The sequence below is a fragment of the Bufo gargarizans genome, chromosome 6, assembly GCF_014858855.1.
Source record: "Bufo gargarizans isolate SCDJY-AF-19 chromosome 6, ASM1485885v1, whole genome shotgun sequence".
Taxonomy (NCBI): domain Eukaryota; kingdom Metazoa; phylum Chordata; class Amphibia; order Anura; family Bufonidae; genus Bufo; species Bufo gargarizans.
The window spans coordinates 368,263,345-368,288,487 of NC_058085.1; the positions used below are offsets into that span (position 1 = coordinate 368,263,345).

A 25,143-nucleotide genomic window follows, 5' to 3' on the forward strand; every position below is an offset into this window, starting at 1 on the left:
TGATGGCGAACCGTTTAGAGGCCGAGTGCCCAAACTGCAACCCAAAACCCACTAACTTATCGTAAAAAAGTGAAAACACTGCAATTTAATCTGAGAACTACAGTTCAATATAGTATATCCTCCATGTACACTATCTATAGTATATCCTCCATGCACATTATCCATAGTATATCCTACATGTACACTATCTATAGTATATCCTCCATGTACGTTATCCATAGTATATCCTCCACCATGTACGTTACGCTATAATAGCCTGCCTACATTCAATGCACTGCTCGTGTTGTTCATAGTGTGCCCTGCGCTGATAAATGGCAGGAAAAGTCTAAGGCATATCGGTACACCAGAGACTTTTTCCAGGGTGTCCACAGAGAGGACTCTGGGTGCCGCCTCTGGCACCTATACCATAGGTTAGCCACCATTGAACTAGGGGGACCCAATGGACAGCTTACCACACTAAAGCCTATTGTACTTGTTTGATCTCCTTCATGATTTCCTTTGATGGCATCCAAAGTATCATAAATCTGAGACACAGTAGCGGAGGAGGCAGGAGAAGAAGATTTAGGAATAGGATGCATTGTCTGACAGGTATCCCCCATTGTCAGAAAGGAGATAAGCTTTTAATACCAAAAGTAGTAGGAGGTCATTATATAGTGAAAGAAGGAGAAAATTGCAGAAGGGTCAGCTTCAAGGATTACTCATAGCGAATATCTATGTAGAAGAGGCAACTTTGCTATACTGGACATGATACTGCAGCCCTACCACTGCTTAGAGTGGTGCTGCTGTGTAGTAGGAGTATCCACTAACTAATGTGAACCCCGTATCAGGACCCACAGCCCAAGTGGATTAAAGACGACTCCAATCAGAGAATACGTAACTTTTAACACTAAATCGATAAGGATCTCGGCAATGCTGCTAAAAAGTTGCAGACAGGATGCAGAAGGAGAGTGCGAGGAGACATTGGCCAAGCTGGACTTTTTCCTTTGGGGCTCCTGAGCTCTAAGTTACGCTCCTGATCATATCTTATGCTCTAGTAAAATACAAAGCTGCACTCATCATTTTTGCTTGCCACTGAGGTCTGGTTTAATGCATTATGGACCAAGACAAGATCTATAGAGAGCACTGGGCATCCGTTCACAAGCCCACGTATAGTTTTTATTTGTAGAAGGAAGTAACAGTACCTCGCATACAGTGCTCACGTGCGCTATTTGGAATGCCTAAATAAATTAATTATACAGTTCCCCTGTTATATCCCTATATAGATCATGAATAAAACCTCTGCCACAGACATAAGGTTTGTGAAGAACCACAAGGGAGGAAGTACAAAACTGAACATGCCTGTCCAGTGGCAGGGTTTGGGGTGGTCCCAACACTACACTGGGTCCCCTGGACTCTCAAGTGCAAAACAGTACAGGCAAAGAACTAAGCTACGTTCTCCAGTCTTCTCCGGGGGAAAAAAGGTTCTGTGGAAAGACAGAGGAAAGGCCTGATCTACCTGTCCCTCTCCCTCAGAATGCTGGTACCATGGCCAAAGGGATGATAGCCCTGTAGTTAAAGGTCTGTGGCAGACTATCCTTCCTCTTGGTGTCTTCTTCTGGTCGCGCATGCAATCTAGCAGTGTCTCTTATGCTAAACACTGGCCCCTGTCTGCACACAACTAGGGGCTCTAATTGTTCTTCTTATATACAGTTTCTAACTGAACTAGAACCTTCTAGTGGGAGGGGTGGAGTGAAGAAGCAAAGCCTAAACAGAAACAATTTTGCAACTTCAGTCTGTTGGAGAGTTTCAATACAAGTCTATTGGAAAGACTAAATGTCACCTTCGAGGGTTACAAGTAACCACCAAATGTATCACAAAGCAAACTCGGACAATAATAGAATGGTTTTATAGAGGGCTGAATATTCAGTTCCGCAAAATGTGGAATGCACATGGCTAGTATCCGTGTTTTGCAGATCTGCAATTTGCTGACCACAAAAATGGTGATGGCCGTGTGCATGAGCTCAAAAACAGTATTTTTTAGACTAAAAACAGGTGCAAACACTTTAGTAAATGTGCCCCAGTGTTTTTTTTTTTTTTGTTTTTTTTTGTGCATAGTCCCTTATACTAACTGTGGACAATCAATTTCTAACTTCTTAGTGCATAGGTAGAAAGTCCCACGGGCTCTCGGTATTAGCTGGCTGTGCATTAACCCTTTCCATAGTGAAGTACAGATATAATGCAATAAAACAGTATACCTGTATGCAATGGTGTAAATTACATTGCAAGTTAACCGTTTCAAGTGCACACTAAAGTTGCTGCAGTAGTGAGTAGCAACATGGGCAAATGTCCACAAATGTCCCATAATCTAAAGTACCTTTGCTTCAGGGCACCACACTTGGTGGGAACGTGCTGGAGGTCCTCGCCTATTGCCCCTTTTGCCTATGCTACAATCGGTGTCTGATTATGGGCATTGCAGTCTTTTCCACAGGAGTAACCACATATCTTCCACAGTGTATATAAGCAGTAGTAGCACAGAGAGTACCAAAGGGTATAGCTATAGGAGGGTGCAACGATTATGGTGTCCCCCAGGGCACAAAAGCCCAGATGCTACGGCGACCCCTGTAACCTTTATAGCTGCCCCCCTGAGTATCTGTGAAGTGTTGTAAAGATTAGTAAACGTGCAGCGGCCAGGTTAGGGGTGGCCCGAGCGCTATGCTGGGTCACTTGGACACTGTTGAGGTGTCACCACGTTTTGATGCTCTCCAGAAGGGATATTAGGGCGTGGTGCACCCCAATGGGAAATAAGTCCAGAGAGTCAGGGTCTGCAGTAAACCAGTGTGCTTCTGGAGGAATTCAGGTGCAAAACAGTACAGACATAGGGCTAGCTTCTCAAGTCTCCTCTCTGGCAGAAGAAGGGTTTGATGCTGAGGAAAGGTCTAAGCTATCAGTCCCTCTCTCTTCAAAAAGCTGGTACCTTTGTCAAAGGCCCACAGTCTGCAGCTCAGTAGTCTGGATTGCTCCTTGGTCACAGGGTTGGAGACAAATGGTCTGTGGCTCAGCATCCCCATCTAAGCATCTTCTTCTGGTCACTCATGCAGACTGGCATGAGTCTCCCGACAAGCACTGGTCCCTAACTGCAACACTAGGAGCTCTGACTGCTCTCCTTATATACCATTTCTAGCTAGACTGGAACCTTCTAGTGGGAGGGGTGGGGTGGAATAACTGCACAAATAAATACAATAAACTTACATTCAATGATACTGAATGGCAATGACAGAGCAGTTTTTCCAGACAAAAACAAGTTTCCAGACATAACAACAGAGCTAAAGCCAGACATTCAAAAGGTCAGGCTTGTCTTGTTTTGGTAGTAAACAACGTCTGGATTTTTACCTCCAAAACATGCTTTTCTTTAAACCCTATGGCAGCTGTGGCAAAGTCCCAAAAGTCTCTCAGTATTCATTAACCCTTTCCACAGAGCCTTGCAAATACTGTGCAAATGAACAAGACCTATATCACAATCATATAACATGCAGTTATACAGTATTAAACGGTGCAAGTTAACTCTGTCAAGTGAAATAAAGTAAGAAGTTTATAACTTTGCACAGGAGAAACAGGAGAAAATGTCCACAAATGTCCAGACTTCACAGTACTTCTGCTCCAGGACACTACAAATGGATAATCATAAGTCAAGCTGTTCTTAAGGGTATGGTTCTGACGTTCACTTAGGTGGAGCCTAGATACATGTCCACGTTACCCAGAGTTAGGTTTTCACCAGTCACCAGGCCCATACCTGACCTCAGAGGCAAAAATTCAAGAATTTCCTATGAGCTCCATACTTCCTATGCAAACCTTGAGACCCCCGTGGAAGGCACTTGCACCTCCTTGGGTTTGGCTCCTTCCTATATATGATGCTGCAGTGTTTCACTTCGTTGTAAGTTAAAAATAAATAAATAACTAAACAAATAAGTAAAAAAAAGCCAAATACTTGTATTTTCACCGGGCAGCACTTTACTGATATCGTCCATGTGAGGCCCATTAATTGTGTTGTAGTCGCTTGTGAGTTATTAAAATCCTAAGTGCAACCAGACATTTCTCAGTTATTTGGGCCACGTGATTAGTTTATGGTTTCAGCGCTTCAAGTTGTTGAAGACCAGGAGGTTAAATAGACCCAGGCTCCGGAGGAGAGAGGAGATAAGTGAAGAATGAAGGCGACACTACGACTCCATTAAAGGGCTTGTCCCATTAATAATATTTGATTTTCAAACCAGCACCTGAATCTGAATACTTTTGTAATCGCATATAATTAAAAATGTATTAGAGCTACTGAGTTACTCACTGAAATCTAACTGTATAGCGCCACCTGCTGTTTGCAATTTTTCTAAAAAAAATTTCTCCTGCTCATTGAGATGGATGCACATGCTCAGTTTTATCCTTCAACTGCCACTAGCTGCAGCAAAAGTACATATCCCTGAAAAAGGGCATGCCCTCTGAGCTGCCAGCCTGAAATAAATTTGGCAGAACAATTGGAGCAATGAATGGGGAGATTTGTGAGGTACAGGGCTGGTTCTTGCTTTGTCATGTTCTTCTAGACTATGTATGATTTTCATTTCATGGGATAACCCCTTTGTACTGTGGACTACTCCCCCTCTTTCGAGAGCTGAACTAATTGCCACTGATGGAGTTTATGCTATTGTCTCACCACATTGAGTCATATTTGGACTTAGGTCTTATATGTGCTGTAAAGACCAGTATATGAACCTTTTCCCGTTGCATGTGAGGTCCCAATGGTTCTGTACTAAGGACCCATAGGCATTCTATGTGGCGCCTTTGTTGTGCTTTTGTGAGTACTGATTCTAGCAGAGAATACCTCCATAATATGGCAAGGGATGAATGGCTCATGTGTATGAACTTGTGAAAGTTTATGCACCTAGGATTGAAGGGAAGGGGACATCAGACACCTCCATGGGGCACATCCCACCCCCCCATCCTCAATATCTATCTGATCCCCTGGGAATCTGTCCAAATGCAGCAATACAGCATTGCACCACCCTACGGGCTCCATTCTCCCCTTCATATCACTCGTAAATAATATACCTATGGGCACCATATTACAGATCTGTAGAATTTGATGGTCGAAGCCTTGGTTTAGCCCCTTAACTCCAACACAGCCTCATATTTTCATTCTCTGAATCGGTGAAGTGGGGGTGGGGTGCTCTGTCCTCTGATTACAAGATAAAGCCATATCCTAACAATATTCCATCACTTTATCAGGTGGAAAATTCCTTTAACCTATAGTATTTCTGCTTATCTGGTGGTTTGAACTTTGCACCTATTGGGACTGTGGTAAATGATTGGGATCAGAGAAAACAGCGATCCTGGCCATTACTTTGCTGACGGTAGAAGTAGCTTGGTGGCTCAGTGGTTAGCACTGATGGCTCGATGGCTCAGTTCAGATCCAGCCCATCCATGGTCACATCTACATGGACGTTGTATGCTCTCTGTGTGTTTGCATGGATTTCCTCTGAATGCTCCAGTTTCTTCCCAGTCTCCAAAAACATACTGATGAACAGAGTTCTGCTCCTGGGACATCAAGGACATGTACCTTCTACCCAAACACACCTGAGGACCGTCATGAGGCTGGACATGCCACTGTTTATCATGATTGGTCATGCTACCAAGAAAATGTCCACTTTGAACACCCATTTTTGAAATGACCAGTTAGGTTACATGTGGGTGGTGCACAGTAGAAAGGTCCATCAGTATGGAACTACTCATAACAGAGTCCACCAAGTCCAAGTGTTCATTACCAGACATACACTTTCTTTGGGAAATATCTCCAGCTAATTTTTTAGGAATTACTAAAAGTTTTCTTACGTATGGCGACACCACTTTGTGATTTTTTTTAATCAGTTTATTTTTTATTACATATTACTTATTTTAGAAACATAACAATGATATTTAAAGGGGAGTTGATATACTTGTAGTTAAAAAAAAAAAAGAAAGAAAAAAAGTAAAAATAACCCATACGGTCAATAAAGCATCGCTCATAGGAACATCACAAAACATTACGAAGCAGGAGACACTTCGGGAAGTGTACAGAAATTAGCTACAACTATTAAATGTGACATGTCAGGACTTATGTAAAACAGGGATGCTCAACCTGTGGCCCTCCAGCTGTTGCAAAACTACAACTTCCAACATTCCCACACTACACCTATCAGCCTGCAGCATGGCATGGGGGGAGTTGTAGTTTTACAGCAGCTGGAGGGCCACAGGTTGAGCATGCCTGATGTAAAACATGACAAATCATACATAGTCAAGTACATGACAACCTCTTTCTAACAAAGCTAGAACCAGCCCTGCACCTCACATGGGTCCAGAGATCTCCTGTTCGAATTACGGTACTACTATTTATATCAAACTAGCAGCTCAGGGACATGTCCTTTCTGCTGCTGCTCAGGTGGCATGTCTTTTCTGCTGAAGCTTTCTCCCTATCACAGCTCAGAAAGTTGAAGGAAGGAACTGAGCATGTGTGTCCACCTCAGTGAGATGGACAGATAAATAAGTAAAAAATAAATGCAGCAGATGGCGCTATACAGATACATTTCAAATATTTCACCTCACTTGGTGGATTCTGCATAGAATCTGTCATAGAAACTACTACAATTCATACATGATCTACAATGGAAAAAAATGGAAAAGATGCTGCCCTTGGGAATGTTTTTGACTATTCTATGGAATTACATGCGGCAGAGGCTGTGTAAAATACACCATTTTTGCTGACCCTGAGCCCTAATGTGCTGTTTTTCCCCACTTTATTTTACAGATGCTCATTATGTAACCTGCAGGATCCAAGAATGTGCGGAGACGACCAAGACTGGCCCTTTCTCCCGTTTTATCGATACCAATTCCTTGGTGGTACAAGATGAATATGTCTTCATTCAGGTAAGAGCAGAACATAGGGACTCGTTATATAGTGGTTTCTCCAAGCCCGAAGACTCCCCCTCTCCATGAGACATGCGAACACGCTTCTTCAGCCTCATGCACATGGCTATGGGAAGCGACACACTGGACATGTATGACGTGGGGCAAAGGTAGATGAAACATGCTTTATCCAACTGGTTGAAATGAGTGTTGTCTTCAGGAGCTTCAGGAAATTGTATTGCTGCAGGTCCCCTCCGCACCACGCAGCCCCTCCACCTGTAAACACCGCAACTTCGTCAGCCCCATTTTTACATCTGTTGTATTTTTAAATGTCCCTTTGTTGATCATGTTATCGTACAGCAGGACCTATAGCCAGGAGAAAGCAATGCGAGTTGGCTTGCTTCTAGTTTTCGACAAAAAATATACAGTATAATAAAAAGTAATACACCTTCTAGTATTAAATACAGCACCTCACACAAAGGAGCAGTTACTTGTACATGAGTGATAAGAGTGTAGGATATTGGCGTAGGATATGGAGGTTGGATACAGGTGTGGGATATGAGAGTTGGAAATGGGTGTTGGATGTTGGAGTTAGGTATGGATTTAGGATATGAGTATTGGATACACATGTTGGACAAGGGTATAATACATGGATGTTGGCTATGGCTGATGGATGTGGGTGCTGGATATGGAAAGTGGAAATGGGTGGTGAATATCGGTGGTGAACAAGGGTAGGAGTTGGAGTTAGATGCTGAATATGGGTGTAAAATAGGGATGTTGGATGTGGGTGTAATATATAAGTGCTGGTTATGCTATGGGTGTTGGATATGGGTGTTGAATGTAGGTGATGGATGTGGGTGTTGGATGTTGTATATGGAGGTAAGATATGGATGATGTTGTGGATTGAGGTAGAATATTAGTGTTGTATATGGGTGTAAGACGTATATGGATGTGATCATGGCCGACTTTGTTCTTACAGTGGAGTCATGTGCTGCCGGAGAGGCAGTAGTTCTTTCTGGAGTCATTCTGGCAGCCAGCCACATCTGGGAAGAATATCCAGCACCCTTAGGAGGGTGTATTGTGGAAGGGGGATAGAATTAAACCTTTTTTTGAGTTTGGACTAGGTGTGTTATACGCAGGCAGTACATATGTGCATCCGCTATAATCATCGTCTATCAGTGCTTTGATATGTTGATAATTAGAAAATATAATGAGCAGTGATGGAAACTCGTCTCCCGATAATTGAGTTAACACATTTTTTTTATTTTTGAGCTTTTTATTTAATTAAAATGGCAGAATCCACATGTTCAGCATAGAAAGCCTTTTCCTCCAACCTTCAGCTGTGTTTCTTCTGGACGCATCAATGTCTGATTATTTGAGACCAAGAAATATGTGCCAAGCTTGGTATGCCTTAGGCCGGCAGTCTGGTCTGCTGGACTTCTCAGTCTTGCAGTTACATCAGCATTTACCCTGTACCCTCTCCTTATTAGTGCCCTTCTTTAACAAAGCCCCTCTCCCTCCTTTTTGATGGCCTCCAATAAGGAGAGCACAGTTATGTAGTTCTTTGCATGATGATTTCCTTGAGGTGGAAGGTCCTAGCACTGCTCTTCCTTCATATTTCCTATGATATTCTCTTTAGAAATATACTTGCCAGCAGTTCCTATTTTTGCTGCTCCGAGTCCGGTCCACGGTTCTGGACACCCACTTCCTATTTATAATGATAAGCTCCAGTAGATGCTATGGAATACCTGAAGGTTAACAGAAAACATCATGGGAAAGCCTTAGACAAATGCCCATGCTTTCTGAATAAATCTGAAATCCCTGGTTCCCCATTATTACATGACTGGGGGCTCCCTCACATACTTGACACAACAATAAATTTTTGGCTGCTAGGTTTTCACTTTAACAGATCAAAGTCTGGAGTTTCTCAGTTCTTAGTATAACAGGACAACAGCCAGGTGCCCAGTCATCATAACCAACGTTCTCCAAGTGATCTTGTAAATCAGATGGGGGAGTAGATAAAGGTACACAGTAATGTCGAGCCAAGAGGACGGGTGTGGAAGGAGGACACATCAGATGTGGAATTGCTGACGGGCTGCTAGTTATGACGTTTTATAGCTGACATCTTTTATTTATCCAATGAGCAATTGAAGTCTAGTGATTCTCGCAGCTGCGAGGAGGTGAAGCATTATTTTGTAAATCGATTTGCTATGGTCCTTGAAGGGTAACTTAACAAATCCCCCAAAAAATGTATTCTCTGACCTGCTAGAAAGGTGCATGATGTAAACTGTAGTGAAGGTAATCTTTTTACCAGTGACTGTATTTGTGAGTTATAACCTCCCTTCTGATCCTCAGCTGTGTCATGTGACCAGCATTCTTACTTTCTTAATAACATAATCAGTTTCTCTATGTATTCCTACGGGAGCCTCAATGTCAGTCTAACAGGAATAAATTGAGAAGTAACTTTCTGTTCGGTGTCAGTTGGAGTGCTGGTCACATGACACAGCTGAGGACCAGAAGGGAGGATATATCGCGCTCAATAGCCGCAGAGAGATTAGTACGCCAGTTTCGAAGTGTAAACAGCTCTAGAATCTCCGAGCTGTCACGGGGGTACGGTACCCCTAAAGAACATGGTCAATTCGCTGCAGTTAGCTTGTATCAAATACGTTTCGGAACTACGTGTTCCTTCTTCAGGAATTCCAAAATGCGTTTGAGCGCGATATCTCCTGACCACGTGGGACGCCACACAGGGAGTCAACGTGCATACCGATACAGGTACAGCGCAACTGAGAGTTTAGTTATGGTCCTGAGACGCCAGATTCTGTACGAATGCAAAGTATCTCCTAACTACATGAGAAGCCATACAACAAGCCAGGCTTACTTACCTACATATACAACTGAAGAAGGAACACGTAGTTTATCTGCACGGTGGGTCTGCCGTGGGGTTGTGCACCATGCCATTGTTTCCTAGGCTGGTAGAGCTACTGTGTTTCTTTTCTTTTATTTACATCATCTGAAAATTTTGAGCTTGAAGTGTGTCAAGTCTAGATTTGGGAACGTTTCCTAGTTATTCCATTGTAGTCAAGTTCATTTTGAAGTTTTACAAGGTTGATAGGAATTTCTTTTTTGGGTTACACAAAATACTTATTAGAACATTTGCCGATGCAGCCAATGATCAGTACTCACTTCAGTACCTGTTCATTCATGGCTTGAATTAAAGGGGTCATCAAGGATTTTTTTTTAAATCTCATATTCTCCCTTTCTGACTTGCTTAGAGAAACATACTTTTTACCCGCTGCCTGCTTCTCCCTGGCACCCAATCTGTCTACACTTCTGGTCCTCGTTTGTCAACATTCATATGAATGGGGTCACATTCGCCCCTGCAGCCAAGACTGGCCTTAGTGGTGATGTTTTCCCAAGTGGCACATGCCGTAGCAGTGAGGTGAGGTGGGTTGCTTTTCAACCCAGCTGTGATACAGTTCCATAGTTGGTACAAAAAGTTGTCAGGACAATGGAAAGTAGACAACCCTATCTGGTTCCACTCAAGATGTGAATTGTTGGGGAAAGTGTGTCATGTACATGCAGTCTGGCCGTGGGCTGTGAGTACATTTACAACATTGCATTTGATAGAAGTCAAAGACATTGGCAACAGTGAAGGAGTCCCTGCATTAAAGGAGGAGGGGCACAGCAAAGTGTGTGTTCTATAGATCTGATGGGTGCAGTTGTCTCCATATGTCTACTGATGTCAAGTTTTGCAAGGTATCTTAATTTTCATTGCAAGGTAGGAAAGGAAATGCTTTGTGTAGAAAAGTTGAACACTGTCCAAGAAGAACATACTAAATAGGTCACCTCCTAAAATAAGGATGCCTTCTATAAAAGGGTGGATGAAATCCATGGTGCTTGTCCCTGGTTGTCTGTGGTCACAGAAATTTTGGCTAGTTGACCCTTGATTAAAAAAAAGTCATGTCCATCGATTTCATTTAAGAGATTCTGCAAAAAGAGTAGATGCTTGGCCATGACTATGGAGACTCCTCTGGAGCCCTTACGAAGTAATAACATCAAAGTCCTTTCATAATTCATAATTTGATGTTTTCTTATGTACAAAATGCATCTCTTCTAGGAGTATCAAATGGTTTTTCAGGATTTGGTCCAATTTTAATTAGCCCCATAGCATGTGGTGCTCAATGAAAGAATTATACACATCTGGTGCCTCATTCAGTATCCTGGCTATGTTCTTTGATCTTCCAGTCCCTGGCTTGTTTACTTCGAGCTGGGTCACGAGAGTCGCTCAAGCCATTTTCTGACCTGTCTCCACTGCTTGGGGACACATCGCTGCTGAGATCCGTTATTGTCTTCAGCAGTGCATGTGACCCCATCTATAACCCAGCCTGAAGTAAAATAGCCAGGGACTGGAACATGCCGAATGGGGCCAGGGTGCCGATAGATTGGGAACTAGGTGAGTGTGAGTCTTTCATTAAGTGCCATATGTTACGGGAGCTCATTAAAATGGCCAAAATCCAGAATCCATATTTCTATTCTTTCTCTACAGTATAGAAGATGAGTTAAGACCCCGGGCATTTTGTGCATCCATGATGCGTTGTAGCTGCAGCTTTTGATGTTAGGGTAGAGTGTGATAAGGATGGAAGAGGTAGAGGGAACATCACCCGAGGTATTGTTGGCAGATGTTTGGTGGCTAAAAGAAAGTAAAGTACATAGCAAAACATCTCAAAGTGAAAGTCTTCAAAAGACATCTCATCTTCCTCTTGTGGAGCACTTAGTGGAGGGCTGTTGCAAGAAAAAAGGTAGCAGACTCACTTCATAAGGCAAAGGCCATTACAACATGCCATCTAAGTCATTAAGAGATGAAACATCAAAACATAGCTTTTAGCCAACTTGTCCGGCACAATGCACTAAGAAAAAAGCAAAAATGGAAACTGCGTTGAGTGAAAAATGTTGATATTGTTGAACTATTAGATTTGGTAAGAAAAGGAAGAGACATCAAAATAGACTACAGAGACAGTTCTCATTTTTGCAGGTTTCACTACTCTATGACCTACACGTAAATGAGGAACTTAGGTTGAAACTAAGTAAAGGTATATTCATAACTTATCTAGTCTTATACATGAACAGGACTCATTCACACAGTCAGTGTTCGGTAAGTGATTTCCATCAGTGATGGCGAGACAAAACTTGGTGCTGGCCTAAACACAGAACACGTGCAGATCTTTCCTATAGACCTTGTCTCTGTGTAGCCTTCTCTCCTGGTTTTGGCTGACAGTAACTAATGAAGATCACTGACCAAAACACTGACATACAGTATGAATAAAGCCTAAGTCAGAAAGGAGAACTCCCCAAATGATACCCCAAATTAATGTCAGTGCAAGAAAGGATAGAGTAATATTAAAGAACCAACTCTTTTGAAGGCTCTCTATTGGTGACTTGCTATTAACCTATCCTGGTGTAATCTAATGAGGCAGATGGTATCTTGTGGAGCCTGCACCTGTGGCATTGACTCTTTTGTATGTAGACTGTTTCCCATGGAGTGGGTCCTGATATATGGAGATTTGTCTATCCTTTCTGCAGAATTTATTTATTTTATATGGGCATCCAGTAAATTAGGTATAATGTCATGTGGAGAGTCTATGGGATTAGGTTGGAGTAACTCCTAACGATTACTAGTGAAGGTACTGTAAGTCCTCCTTACCTAAGAGGTCAGAGGAGATTTGGGGAGAAGTTTGATCCCTAAATGGGTATTTGGGGATTTTAATATTGATGGTCTATCCTGAGGATAGGCTATCAATATCAAATTAAGGAATTCCGACACCTCACACCCCTACAGTCCAGTTATTTCAGAGTACCTCCAGTGTTGAAACTACACAGCTCCACCTATTGTGAAGTCGATAGAGCTGGTTACTGCACCGAACAGCTATTCATGGCCTATCCTGAGGATAGGTCATCAATATTAAAATCCTAGACAACACCCTTAAAGAACTTAATGTGATGGGTCATGGAAGCAAGAACCCTCTGTACTTCGTATAGTTGTCAGAATCACAGGACCAACTTAAGACTATGGGGTCCCCCTACCTACCATGTACCATTTTTAATGCTGATGTCTTCTCATGTGACAAAGGAGCCTTTCAGCCCTTCAGGACCAGGGCCATAAATGTGACGCCCTACCTCTATGTAATACCCCCGGTTTGCAATGTAATAACACAGTAAAGTGAAGATAAAGTCCTACTACAACAAGGTAATTTGGATTGGCGCAAAAAAAAAAATATTTTTGAAGTCTAGATTTAATTTTAGTTCATAAAGTGGTTAATGTTACTCCAAATGAGAAACCAAATTGATTTCCTTTTTATATTTTTGGTCACTGATTTCCAGAATACAATTTATTTTTTCCCAAAGCATCCATATTCAGGTCGGTAGCCACAATGATGAAACCAAGAGATGAAACGCGTTGTGACCTTCTATTTCTTGCAGTTTACACCACTGTGCGTGTTCCCTTTCATCCTGCAGTCTGAAGTAATTGCCACCATTATATTCCTAGGGAATTGCTGCACTGATGCCCAGATGGAAACTTTTCAAAGGTCCCAATGGGTCTATTCAGTTTACTGAGCGGGGCCAAGTGCCGGAGATCAGAAGGGCGATCAAATAAGGCCTCATAAAATGGAACCTACCTCCTAGACAAGCAGCATCCCTCTCATTGATTCCATTCCAACTCATGCTAAATATGCTGTGCCTAAAAAATTTATTCACCCGCTCTTGTCCTTTGATGTTTATTCAGAATTGATGAGGATTTAATGAGGCTTTTTAATGCTTTTTGTCAAGAAAATACTTTTTATTGTCAAAATGGAACAACTCTCTGCAGCTGCAATGCATTATTTACAATCATTACAAGTCGTAAAAGCTGATGCATAAGTATTCACTCCCTTTTGAGTTATTGTAGAGTAGAAGGAGACTTTGGCAGCAATTATACCCTGGAATCTAGTGTGGATAGATCTCCATGGGCTTTCTACACTTAAAACAGGGGTGCACAATCTGTGGCCTGGGGGCGGAAAGTGGACCACCCACCCTACCTCAGGACCGTCAGGACACAAGCATGCTTTACCATGTCCCTAACTCCCAAAGGTGGGCCCAGGCAACTCTGTACACCCTTGCTCCTCCTGCTTCTTCTGCCAGCCCTTCCCTCTCTTTCTTGATTGACTGTCACGGCTGAGGATGGGGAAAACCCTCAGCCGTGTGATGCCTGATGCTAGTAGTCACGACTCGGCCAAGAAGACAGAATAAGGGAGCAGGTCACCTCCTAAAGCTTCCCTAATCTGACCCTAACTCCTAGCGACATGAGCCGACCTTGAAGGTAGGAGGACTCATGCTCCGGAACCTTGGGTCCCTACTAACCCTCCGTAGGTCCCTAAGCTAGGAGCTTGGTAGACTACCTGTTCCTCCTGGACATGGAGAAAGAGGAGCCTAAAATGGCCAAGCTGTAAATAAGGGGAAACCAATACAACTTATGGCAATGGCAGGTACGTGGAAACTAAAACCTCACCTACCTACCACAGACACACAGCCTGGAACCCATGAACAAGTGCTGTTGTCCACAATAACAGAAAGGACACAGCACACACCACACATCACACGGGAAACCAGGAAACCATAAGGTGCAATAAACAAGCAACCACATAAACATCTACATAACATCAGACATGGTATTTGTTATGACCAGAAGGGTGGCCCCCACTGGCAGTTGGTATTAGAGACCAGGAGGCCGCCTCCAGCTTACTACAAGGATGGAGTACCCCTCAGACATCAGGTCTCAACTGAGGCTTTAAAGCCCATGTAGCCACACCCACACTCAGAAACACCCAGTGCACACACACTAGGAAGGAATTAACCCTTCTCACACCAGGGAAGAGAACCACTTAAAGGGGAAAGTGCACACAAAACATGTAACACCCCGTGCACACCGATAAAAGGCACACCTATAAAGAGAGGTTGCCAGGTCCAAACGCATGCACATAGCAGCAAGCAGCCTAGCACACCAGCTCAGGCTGCAATACTGCGACATACAAAATAACATGTTGCCAGCGGCAACCACAAGTGATGCAACATACTAGCGGCCCTCATCTGTGGTTGAACAACGAAACCAAACCGCCGGCAACAGCATGCGGTTCAGGAGTCACGACCATGACCATGGTCGTGACATTGACAGGGCCAGACCCCTGCATAGTCATCTTGCCTGGCCATGATTATGTGATCACGTCATCATTAGGTTCCATAGAAGCAGATATAGCGCATATTCAGTGCCACATAGCCTTGAAAAGAGAAGACAGAAGCAGCTGCATACTACGTCAGTCTTCTGCTTGAGGTTCCTGGTTGTCTCTGACAGTCGTGGATCTGACCTGCTCTTGCTAAACTGCAGAAGATAGAGCGTTATTGCAGAAACACCAAAGGGAGTTCTTGCAGCTTGAAAGCCTGCACCATCCAACAGTGGGTAGTCATTTAAAGGATAATAGAGCTGAGCTGCAATACCAGACACAACCAATGGATAGGCATGGCATTGTCACTAGAAGAAAGCAGTCATGTTTTTCGAATCCTGGAAACCCCTTTAAACTATCCATATCATATCCAGATGCATTGTTCTTTCCCATCCTAGTTAACTACAGTACAAACATGTACAGTTGCAAGAAAAGGTATGTGAACCCTTTGGAATTATATGGATTTCTGCACAAATTAGTAATAAAATGTGATCTGATCTTCATCTAAGCCTCAACAACAGACAATCACAGTCTGCTTAACCTAATGACACACAAAGAATTAAATGCTACCATGTTTTTATTGAACACACCATGTAAACATTCACAGTGCAGGTGGAGAAAGTATGTGAACCCCTAGACTAATGACATCTCCAAAAGCTAATTAGAGTGAGGTGTCAGCCAACGGGAGTCCAATCAATGAGATAAGATTGGAGGTGTTGGTTACAGCTGCCCTGCCCTATAAAAAACACACACCAGTTCTGGGTTTGCTTTTCACAAGAAGCATTGCCTGATGTGAATGATGCCTCGCACAAAAGAGCTCTCAGAAGACCTACGATTAAAAATTGTTGACTTGCATAAAGCTGGAAAGGGTTATAAAAGTATCTCCAAAAGCCTTGCTGTTCATCAGTCCACGGTAAGACAAATTGTCTATAAATGGAGAAAGTTCAGCACTGCTGCTACTCTCCCTAGGAGTGGCCGTCCTGTAAAGATGACTGCAAGAGCACAGCACAGACTGCTCAATGAGGTGAAGAAGAATCCTAGAGTGTCATCTAAAGACTTACAAAAGTCTCTGGCATATGCTAACATCCCTGTTAGCGAATCTACAATACATAAAACACTAAACAAGAATGGATTTCATGGCAGGATACCACAGAGGAAGCCACTGCTGTCCAAAAAAACATTGCTGCACGTTTACAGTTTGCACAAGAGCACCTGGATGTTCCACAGCAGTACTGGCAAAATATTCTGTGGACAGATGAAACCAAAGTTCAGTTGTTTGGAAGAAACACACAACACTATGTGTGGAGAAAAAGAGGCACAGCACACCAACATCAAAACCTCATCCCAACTGTGAAGTATGGTGGTGGGGGCATCATGGTTTGGGGCTGCTTTGCTGTGTCAGGGCCTGGACGGATTGCTATCATCTAAGGAAAAATGAAATCCCAAGTTTATCAAGACATTTTGCAGGAGAACTTAAGGCCATCTGTCCACCAGCTGAAGCTCAACAGAAGATGGGTGTCACAACAGAACAACAACCCAAAGCATAGAAGTAAATCAACAACATAATGGCTTAAAAATGCTGTGGCATGACCTCAAGAAAGCGATTCACACCAGACATCCCAAGAATATTGCTGAACTGAAACACTTCTGTAAAGAGGAATGGTCAAGAATTACTCCTGACCGTTGTGCACGTCTGATCTGCAACTACAGGAAACGTTTGGTTGAATTTATTGCTGCCAAAGGAGGTTCAACCAGTTATTAAATCCAAGGGTTCACATACTTTTCCACATGCACTGTGAATGGTTACATGGTGTGTTCAATAAAATCATGGTAACAATTAATTCTTTGTGTGTTATTAGTTTAACCACTTCAGCCCCGCTAGGTGAAACCCCCTTCATGACCAGAGCACTTTTTACACTTCGGCACTACACTACTTTCACCGTTTATCGCTCGGTCATGCAACTTACCATACAAATGAATTTTACCTCCTTTTCTTCTGACTAATAGAGCTTTCATTTGGTGGTATTTCATTGCTGCTGGCATTTTTACTTTTTTTGTTATTAATCAAAATGTAACGATTTTTTTGCAAAAAAATGACATTTTTCACTTTCAGCTGTAAAATTTTGCAAAAAAAACGACATCCATATATAAATTTTTCGCCAAATTTATTGTTCTACATGTCTTTGATAAAAAAAAATGTTTGGGCAAAAAAAAATGGTTTGGGTAAAAGTTATAGCATTTACAAACTATGGTACAAAAATGTGAATTTCCGCTTTTTGAAACAGCTCTGACTTTCTGAGCACCTGTCATGTTTCCTGAGGTTCTACAATGCCCAAACAGTAGAAAACCCCCACAAATGACCCCATTTCGGAAAGTAGACACCCTAAGGTATTCGCTGATGGGCATAGTGAGTTCATAGAACTTTTTATTTTTTGTCACAAGTTAGCGGAAAATGATGATGATTTTATTTTTTTTATTTTTTCTTACAAAGTCTCATATTCCACTAACTTGCGACAAAAAATAAAAAATTCTAGGAACTCATCATGCCCCTCACAGAATACCTTGGGGTGTCTTCTTTCCAAAATGGGGTCACTTGTGGGGTAGTTATACTGCCCTGGCAATTTAGGGGCCCAAATGTGTGAGAAGAACTTTGCAATCAAAATGTGTAAAAAATGACCGGTGAAATCCAAAAGGTGCACTTTGGAATATGTGCCCCTTTGCCCACCTTGGCATCAAAAAAGTGTCACACATCTGGTATCGCCGTACTCAGGAGAAGTTGGGGAATGTGTTTTGGGGTGTCATTTTACATATACCCATGCTGGGTGAGAGAAATATCTTGGCAAAAGACAACTTTTCCCATTTTTTTTATACAAAGTTGGCATTTGACCAAGATATTTTTCTCACCCAGCATGGGTATATGTAAAATGACACCCCAAAACACATTGCCCAACTTCTCCTGAGTACGGCGATACCAGATGTGTCACACTTTTTTGCTGCCAAGGTGGGCAAAGGGGCACATATTCCAAAGTGCACCTTTCGGATTTTGCAGGGCATTTTTTACACATTTTGATTGCAAAGTTCTTCTCACACATTTGGGCCCCTAAATTGCCAGGGCAGTATAACTACCCCACAAGTGACCCCATTTTGGAAAGAAGACACCCCAAGGTATTCTGTGAGGGGCATGGCGAGTTCCTAGAATTTTTTATTTTTTGTCGCAAGTTAGTGGAATATGAGACTTTGTAAGGAAAAAAGAAAAAAAAAGAAAAATCATCATTTTCCGCTAACTTGTGACAAAAAATAAAAAATTCTAGGAACTCGCCGTGCCCCTCACGGAATACCTTGGGGTGTCTTCTTTCCAAAATGGGGTCACTTGTGGCGTAGTTATACTGCCCTGGCAATTTAGGGGCCCAAATGTGTAAGAAATACCTTGCAATCAAAATGTGTAAAAAATGGCCTGCGAAATCCGAAAGGTGCACTTTGGAATATGTGCCCCTTTGCCCACCTTGGCTGCAAAAAAGTGTCACACATGTGGTATCGCCGTACTCAGGAGAAGTTGGGGAATGTGTTTTGGGGGGTCATTTTACATATACCCATGCTGGGTGAGAGAAATATCTTGGCAAAAGACAACTTTTCCCATTTTTTTATACAAAGTTGGCATTTGACCAAGATATTTTTCTCACCCAGCATGGGTATATGTAAAATGACACCCCAAAACACATTCCCCAACTTCTCCTGAGTACGGCGATACCACATGTGTGACACTTTTTTGCAGCCTAGATGCGCAAAGGGGCCCAAATTCTTTTTAGGAGGGCATTTTTAGACATTTGGATCCCAGACTTCTCACACTTTCGGGCCCCTAAAAAGCCAGGGCAGTATAAATACCCCACATGTGACCCCACTTTGGAAAGAAGACACCCCATGGTATTCAATGAGGGGCATGGCGCGTTCCTAGAATTTTTTATTTTTTTGCATAAGTTAGCGGATATTGATTTTTTTTTGTTTTTTTCTCACAAAGTCTCACTTTCCGCTAACTTAGGACAAAAATTTCAATCTTTCATGGACTCAATATGCCCCTCACGGAATACCTTGGGGTGTCTTCTTTCCGAAATGGGGTCACATGTGGGGTATTTATACTGCCCTGGCTTTTTAGGGGCCCTAAAGCGTGAGAAGAAGTCTGGAATATAAATGTCTAAAAATGTTTACGCATTTGGATTCCGTGAGGGGTATGGTGCGTCCATGTGAGATTTTATTTTTTTGACACAAGTTAGTAGAATATGAGACTTTGTAAGAAAAAACAAAAACAAAAACAAACAAAAAATTTCCGCTAACTTGTGCCAAAAAAATGTCTGAATGGAGCCGTACCAAGGGGGGGGGGGTGATCAATGACAGGGGGGTGATCAATGACAGGGGGGTGATCACCCATATAGACTCCCTGATCACCCCCTGTCATTGATCACCCCCCTGTAAGGCTCCATTCAGACGTCCGCATGATTTTTACGGATCCATGGATACATGGATCGGATCCACAAAACACATGCGGACGTCTGAATGGGGCCTTACAGGGGGGTTATCAATGACAGGGGGTGATCAGGGTGATCACCCCCCTGTCAATGATCACCCCCCCTGTAAGGTTCCATTCAGACATCCGCATGATTTTTTACGGATCCATGGATACATGGATCGGATCCACAAAACACATGCGGACGTCTGAATGGAGCCTTACAGGGGGGTTATCAATGACAGGGGGTGATCAGGGTGATCACCCCCCTGTCACTGATCACCCCCCCTGTAAGGCTCCATTCAGACATCCGCATGATTTTTTACGGATCCATGGATACATGGATCGGATCCACAAAACACATGCGGACGTCTGAATGGAGCCTTACAGGGGGGTTATCAATGACAGGGGGTGATCAGGGTGATCACCCCCCTGTCACTGATCACCCCCCCTGTAAGGCTCCATTCAGAGGTCCGCATGTGTTTTGTGGATCCGATCCATGTATCCATGGATCCGTAAAAATCATGCGGACGTCTGAATGGAGCCTTACAGGGGGGTGATCAATGACAGGGGGGTGATCAATGACAGGGGGTGATCAGGGAGTGTATATGGGTGATCACCCGCCTGTCAATGATCACCCCCCTGTAAGGCTCCATTCAGACGTCCGCATGATTTTTACGGATCCATGGATACATAGATCGGATCCACAAAACGCATGCGGACGTCTGAATGGAGCCTTACAGGGGGGTTATCAATGACAGGGGATGATCAGGGTGATCACCCCCCTGTCAATGATCACCCCTCCTGTAAGGCTCCATTCAGACGTCCGCATGATTTTTACGGATCCATGGATACATGGATCGGATCCACAAAACACATGCGGACGTCTGAATGGAGCCTTACAGGGGGGGTGATCAATGACAGGGGGGTGATCAGGGAGTGTATATGGGTGATCACCCGCCTGTCATTGATCACCCCCTGTAAGGCTCCATTCAGACGTCCGCATGTGTTTTGTGGATCCGATCCATGTATCCATGGATCCGTAAAAATCATGCGGACGTCTGAATGGAGCCTAACAGGGGGGTGATCAATGACAGGGGGGTGATCAATGACAGGGGGTGATCAGGGAGTGTATATGGGTGATCACCCGCCTGTCATTGATCACCCCCCTGTAAGGCTCCATTCAGACGTCCGTATGCGTTTTGCGGATCCGATCCATGTATCCGTGGATCCGTAAAAATCATACGGACGTCTGAACGGAGCCTTACAGGGGGGTGATCAATGACAGGGCGGTGATCAATGACAGGGGGGTGATCAGGGAGTTTATATGGGGTGATCATGGGTGATCAGGGGTTTATAAGGGGTTAATAAGTGACGGGGGGGGGGGGTGTAGTGTAGTGTGGTGTTTGGTGCGACTGTACTGACCTACCTGAGTCCTCTGGTGGTCGATCCTAACAAAAGGGACCACCAGAGGACCAGGTAGGAGGTATATTAGACGCTGTTATGAAAACAGCGTCTAATATACCTGTTAGGGGTTAAAAAATTCGGATCTCCAGCCTGCCAGCGAGCGATCGCCGCTGGCAGGCTGGAGATCCACTCGCTTACCTTCCGTTCCTGTGAGCGAGATGACGCGTATATGCGTCCAGGAGGAATAAAGCAACCACCTCCCGGACGCATATATGCGTACAGCGGTCGGGAGGTGGTTAAGCAACTGTGATTGTCTATTGTTATGACTTAGATGAAGATCAGATCACATTTTATGACCAATTTGTGCAGAAATCCATATAATTCAAAAGGGTTCACATACTTTTTCTTGCAACTGTATACATAGCAAAATATGCATGCATACATACAAGTTAATGCACATGAATACCGACACGTATGCATGCATGTATTATCTGTCGACAGAACAAATTATGAGGTGCGAGTGGACATTTTATTTATGCGTATGATATTTCCAGAGCGGCGCTGGAATGTACTTACACGTTTTTGATTGATTGAATAATTACAGTGTCTCCCCAGACAGTTATTTGTTGTTTTTGTGACAAATCATTGCTGTTTGGAATGTGACAACAGTAAAACATCCCTGTTTGGTGTCATCTCATGGAGGTGTGATACACAGTGATAATTGGGTTTTCAAAGCTTGTATTGTTCATTTCGCCACTTAATATTCATCTTCTTCTAAACTAGATATAGGCGAGACAAAATTAGATCCGCTGTGTATATTTTGTTTTGCGCCACGAGGACAATGTCATTTGATATATTTACTCTAACTCTGTAGAAATTTTCATTAAAAAAAGGAATATAATTAAAAATAAACATGTAATAAATAAAATGTACCCCAAACAAAAGTGATACAAGGACAAAGAAAAGAGGACAGATAAAATTTAATAAAATATAATACAAAAAGAAAAGGCAATGGACTGGTAAAGAAAGAACTCAAAGTATAATACAAACAAACAAGTATAAACAAGAAAAAAGAAGACTGATAAAAAAAATTCAATAAACTGTAATACAAAAAGAGAAAAGGAAGTAAAAAGAAGTAAAATGTACAAAGAAGGGAGGATTGGTAAAAAAAAGTCATTACATTTAATACAAAAAGAAGTAAAAAGAAGAAAAGACAGATAAAAATGTAAAGAAATAGAATAGAAAAAGAAAGAAAAAAACAATTAAAAATAAGGGACTGTTATACAAAAAAAATCATAAAATATAATAAAAAAGTCAAAAGAAGTGTTGACTAAGATAGATGTATCAAGACCAATGTGTGCTGCATCAGTCTGGATATCCCCTGCACTGCCAGATGATGAGCTTAGTTCTTAGCGAGGTGCAGGAGTTTTCATCTTCTCCCCATGTTTGTTTGGGTTTCCTTTGAATACTATCCCTGGTGGTTTAGGTATGGGAATTGGGTTTGTGATAATATTCCTGGTAGGCTAGGGCAGTGAAGAGATTAATGAGTGGGGGAAACCCTGGTGGTCAAGGGCTGTGATGAGGTTAACAGTACCATTCCTGGTGGTGTAGGTTAATGAAGGGTTCAACTGTTTGTACTGAAGGTTGCAGGACTTCCAACAATCTGTGACAGTAGACTGTTCGTACACACAGATGCTGCTTCATCAGCTAAATGCGAAGCAGCTCAAACAGTCATAGACAGATTCTCTTTGAGTCGCTGACTCGTATGATTCTATCTCTGTATTCTATGAGCAATCTATTGAGAGGGAGAGGGGAGGGTTGACAGAAGCAGGAATCATGTTTCAGCCCTCCCTGTGGCAACAGTGGCCCCTCCCCTGCGGAGCCCTGTACTGGTGAACTGGCTGCACAATCTATATATTCAGAGAGGGACACTTGTGGACCATGACTGGAGCATGAACCTCCAGGAGGGCCACTGGTAGGCTTATTCACATTGCAGTGGCCCAAACATATTAAAACCATGCTTACCAAAACAGTGTCTGCGACTGTCCTAACACTTCACATGAAAAAATCAGAATGTAGAAAAAAAAATCAATAACACTGTATCTTAAATCTTAATTTTCCTGTAACAACATTTGGCATGCAGTCTCTTCCTTGTGCTTCTCCATTTCTCCATTCTAAAACCAAACCTAAGAATTTTTGTACTAGCCATAGGTTGTTGCGTTTTTACATGTCCTGATCCTCTTCTTTTTTTTTCTTTTTCATTTTTAATTCTGAGAAGCCGAGGTTCTTAGGAGAAATCAATCCACACAATTTATTTTTAACTTCTAACTTCTTAGCGTCCATTGATTTTATCTTGGCGATCAATGACTAAAAGAACAACTCATCAGAGCAAGCGTTGGCCTGATCTAAAGACTATCGAGCCAAACATTAAAAGCGTATTATAAAATGAATAGTATGAAGATGTTTAATGATAAGCTTGATCAAACTGGTCATACAGGTAAGTAATATCCATCTGAGCATGGAGCGCAGATCCCGGATCCTGTTGGCTGGGATGTGTTCATTGTCAAGTCTTGGAGAGTCCTGATGGAAGGTTTACGCTGTATGTACTACACTAGAATGCTCTCTGGGAAATCTTCCAGGGGATAGTAAAATATGAGGACCACAAATCAGCGCTTCTCCCTAATTCAGTGAGAACTTGTCTGCGTCAGGGGAAATTATTCACTTTACCTCTTACTTTGTCTGCTTTTCCATGCCAACTCATTGTGAGGGAAAATTCCTGTCTTTGTCCTCACACGAGTTCAACCATTCAGCAACTTACTTGCAACTTTGTGTCTATAAATATTAAAGAGAACAGAAATATTAAGGACCTAGGAAGATGTTAGCACAAAAATGTTTAAGGATTAGGCTTGAAAACTTTGGATTTTCAAAGACTTCTTTGTTCTTGGAATTTGATCGACTTGAATTAGCATTTTCGAGGGATTGATGGTTTATCATCGGGGTCATAGCAATGAGCTTAACTGTCCAAGATTGATGTGTTCTCTGTTTCCCATTCAGAGCTGCATGAAGAGTCACAATGAAAGAGGCCTGGATTCCAGTATGATCCATGTAATCATCTGGCCAATAACCTCATAAGCACTTATGGAGATTTTCCTGTTGCAATTTTACTAGACTGCATTCACAGTTATGTCCGAGGATCCAGGTTTCATCATGCGTGATGGGGAAACCAGCATAGCAGGCATTGTTATTCTCCCTGTCTAAATGGTGAACACCACATTGAAATCTGACAGACTCCATTATAGGTTGACACCCTCGGTTTCCACTCCATCAGCCTTCACATGTGAAGTAAATAAGAATAATTATCTTATGGCATGGCCCCTGTAAGGGAATGAGATATATCCGGTAGCAAGTACAGTCCATTGTGGCGGTTCATGTGTTGGAGTCAGGATTAGAGTGAATATAGCAAGGACCAAATTCTGATGTATAGATTATTGGGTTAGAGCTAGTGTTGATTGAGCACCAAAGTGCTCGGGTAGAACACTTTGCAATGCTCGACTGAGTTCTATACAGAAGATCACTGTACAGTGAGGGAGTCCATGCTCTGACTCCATATATAGCTTGGGGACACCCAGTGTGTTTTAATCTAATTTAGCCTCTATTTCTGAAAAGTTTCTGCTGGGTTTTGAACTCACAACCTTCTACATTAGAGGCAAGGAGCTTGCCACTCGCCTATGAAGCTGAATGATAAACTATGTCAGAAAAACCTCATAGTAGTTTGTCATGTGGTAAGTATTCCTATACAGCAGAAGTATCATTTCATATTTCAGTGCAGGTTAACATGTAGCTGTAGAGCATAGTGGTTAAAGTTATTTTCTCTAATATTGTAGGTTAAGAGTTTAAATCCTGGCAGAAAAGTTTCAGAAATAGAAAAATAGAAAAATTTCAGCAAAATTTAATCTATACACTTTATATATTTTTTTGTAATTGCAAAAAATGTTTGGCACAAAATAAATGTGTAATTACTATATATATACAGTACAGACCAAAAGTTTGGACACACCTTCTCATTCAAAGAGTTTTCTT

General features: G+C 42.4%; 1 protein-coding gene across 1 annotated transcript in view; it reads left to right on the forward strand.

Annotated features, from left to right (window-relative positions):
- Positions 1–25,143, forward strand: part of LOC122942243 (VPS10 domain-containing receptor SorCS3-like) — a 466,943-nt gene that overhangs the window by 284,765 nt on the left and 157,035 nt on the right. Inside the window, 1 exon segment of the mRNA XM_044299746.1 lies at positions 6,806–6,924. Within this exon segment, the coding sequence (XP_044155681.1) occupies positions 6,806–6,924 (119 nt within the window).